General features: G+C 29.1%; 1 protein-coding gene across 1 annotated transcript; it reads left to right on the top strand.

The window, feature by feature from the left end:
* Positions 1-873: 873 nt before the first annotated feature.
* LOC100572352 (ATP synthase subunit b, mitochondrial-like) lies at positions 874-2,591 on the top strand. Its single transcript, XM_016808820.2, has 3 exons — positions 874-1,366; positions 2,180-2,286; positions 2,349-2,591. Coding segments are annotated over exons 1-3 (264 nt in total). The 5' UTR covers positions 874-1,365; the 3' UTR covers positions 2,505-2,591.
* The last annotated feature ends 52 nt before the right edge of the window (positions 2,592-2,643 follow it).

Below are 2,643 nucleotides of genomic sequence, written 5' to 3'. Positions count from 1 at the left end.
TATATAGAGTGTGACAGTATAAATGAAAAAAAAAGTAAATTAAATGTCCATTTATGTTCAATTATTACCTAATAATTGTTAGGGATCAAAATATGTGTATCGGTTATTAGGTATTTTTTCATTGCTCAAAATTTTAAAAAACCCAAAATATATAGATCGATAAAAAAAATTGATATAGGTATACAAATAGTATATATTATGATAACTAAAAAATATAAATGTATCAAAAAAGGATAATGAAAGGATTGCTGAATCAAAAAACTTAAACATTTACCCAGAGACCATAAGTCATTTCATATTAGAAGTTCAAAAGTAATGATCATATAAAAAATAAAGGCACACATTTTTTTTATAAGCATTTTTAATTTAAATTTTGACAAAATCCATCATAATCGCGAACATCATCAAATTATTTTGTATTTAAAAATATATAATACAATGTTCAATTTTTATAGTTAAGAACTGAACTTCAAGAGAGAAAACCAATTTTATGCTTTCAACTGACATCAGGATAATGAATAATGATATGGTTATTGATGGGGTGTTTTAATACCGCGTGATCGAGACCGCGGTAGACTTGTTGCACCCAGGCGGCACGCAATATTGACTTCGACGTAATATTGTGTAAAAATGTATATGTCTTTTTGTTTTCAGTTTGCGTTTTATTAAGACGAAGAAGAATAAAATGGTTGTTTGTACAATGCTCCATGATCATAGCTCTATTTTTCATATTACGGGAGACAAATATAAAAAGTGAGTTTTCGCATCCATCATTAATTATTATACATTGTATAATTTCTCGGAAAAATTCTGTAACTACTAACTAGCGAGTTTTCTTTATAGGCTCGTTAATAATTTCGTCCCCCCCATTTTATCGGAAGCAGAGACGCACACACGAATCTTATTGTTATCATTTATCGAATTCTTAATAACTTTATACCTTTTCACGTTATAGATATAGTAAATAGACGAAACTTGGAATACCATTACAATGTGTTTAAGTCGAAAATTACTGTTACTACAATGTGTTTTGTTACTAATATTTCGGGAGACACATGAAAAAAGTGAGTTTTCCCATCCTTTATGGAGACAGAAAAGATACCAGCACGCAAACATACCGTTCCCTGCTACGGACCTCCTATAACGTTGCCTTATCTATAAAACGAAATACGCAGGTTATCACATTAGTGATTACACCGAAAAATGCAGATAATAACTTATAATAACTTATAATTCAAGTGAATTTTGTGTAAAAATGTATATGTCTTTTTGTTTTCAGCTCGCGTTTTAATAAGACGAAGAATCACAAAATTGCTGTTAGTACAATGTGTTCTATTATTGATATTACGGGAGATAGTGGAAAGAAGTGAGTTTTCCCATCCACATGTTTTCAGCTTTCGTTTTATTAAGACGCGAAGAAGCTTAAAATTATTATTTGTTCAATGTGCTCTTTTTTTAATACTACGGAAGACACATGAAAAAAGCAGGGCTTGAAACCGTTTTCAAAACCTATTTCAGAAACCGTTATAAACCGTTTTAAAACCGAAACCGAAACCGGAAAAAATTGGATACCGGTATTATAATTTAAAACCGAAACCGAAATAAATTCAAAATCGAAACCGTAAAAAATTGGAAACCGGTATTAAATTCAAAACCGAAATCTGAAAAAATTGGAAACCGTTATTCTTTTTTTAACTGACGTGTCTTTAAATACGTAAATTCTATTAATACGCATAATTAATAATCATAATAAAATTGAGATCATAATAAATTTTGTTGATAAACATTTCATTATTCGAAAAATTATTAGTTGCTTTATAAATAGTAATGACATAAATTAAAGTTACTAGCAAATACTATATTGTTATGACAATTGACAATACGGAACAAAGAATGATAATTGTATAGACGACATAGCCCCCTGAAAATACTTTAGAAACCGGTATACAATAATTTTGTAATCTATGGCATAAAATTTTACCACCACTAAAATATAGCACAAACCGATAGCCTTTCGACTTTAGATGGGCGCCCTCCTGCTTGTTAGTTGTGACCAAATTGCAAATTGAATTGAAATTATTTTTCAATTGTTGTGTTTCGGAATCATATTGTGTATTTATATATAATATTAAATATATTATCTTGATGGGAGCATTGTTTCATTTTGTTATTATCATAGTGTGGAGAACTGAAGCACAAACCCAAATAATTCGAGCTAAACGAGAGAACGTAGCTATTCAATTGGAAGCTGCGTATCGAGGACGGCTCATTCGAGCGTACAACCAGGTATTATATTTCATTGTAAAAAAGTATTGTATAAATATCTATAATATTTTATTTATTTGAAGGTAAAAAGACGTTTGGATTATCAAGTGGATTTAGCTAACCTGACACGCACAGTACAGCATAAATTTATGGTAAACTGGATCGTAGACAATGTGAAGTCTAGCATTAACGAAAAGGAAAATTTCAAAAAGTTATTATTCAATACATACATACTGTAAAGGAAATTAATAACTGTTTGAAAATATAAATATTTTTTGCTTTCAGTATCAACAGTAATTTACAAAAATGGTTTTCTTTATAAATATGATGTATTACTGTAAAAACCACGCTTCTTATATTATTTAAAAAAATATAAAA

This window comes from Acyrthosiphon pisum, unplaced genomic scaffold (assembly GCF_005508785.2).
Source record: "Acyrthosiphon pisum isolate AL4f unplaced genomic scaffold, pea_aphid_22Mar2018_4r6ur Scaffold_20927;HRSCAF=22550, whole genome shotgun sequence".
Taxonomy (NCBI): Eukaryota; Metazoa; Arthropoda; class Insecta; order Hemiptera; family Aphididae; genus Acyrthosiphon; species Acyrthosiphon pisum.
The sequence above is the reverse complement of the archived record's forward strand: the minus strand, read 5'-3'. Positions and strand labels throughout refer to the sequence as shown.

Bases quoted from the DNA above. Each gene is read 5' to 3' on its own strand.
- LOC100572352 (XM_016808820.2), top strand. The intron at 2,287-2,348 runs GTATTATATTTC...ATTTATTTGAAG, and splicing joins TCATTCGAGCGTACAACCAG to GTAAAAAGACGTTTGGATTA.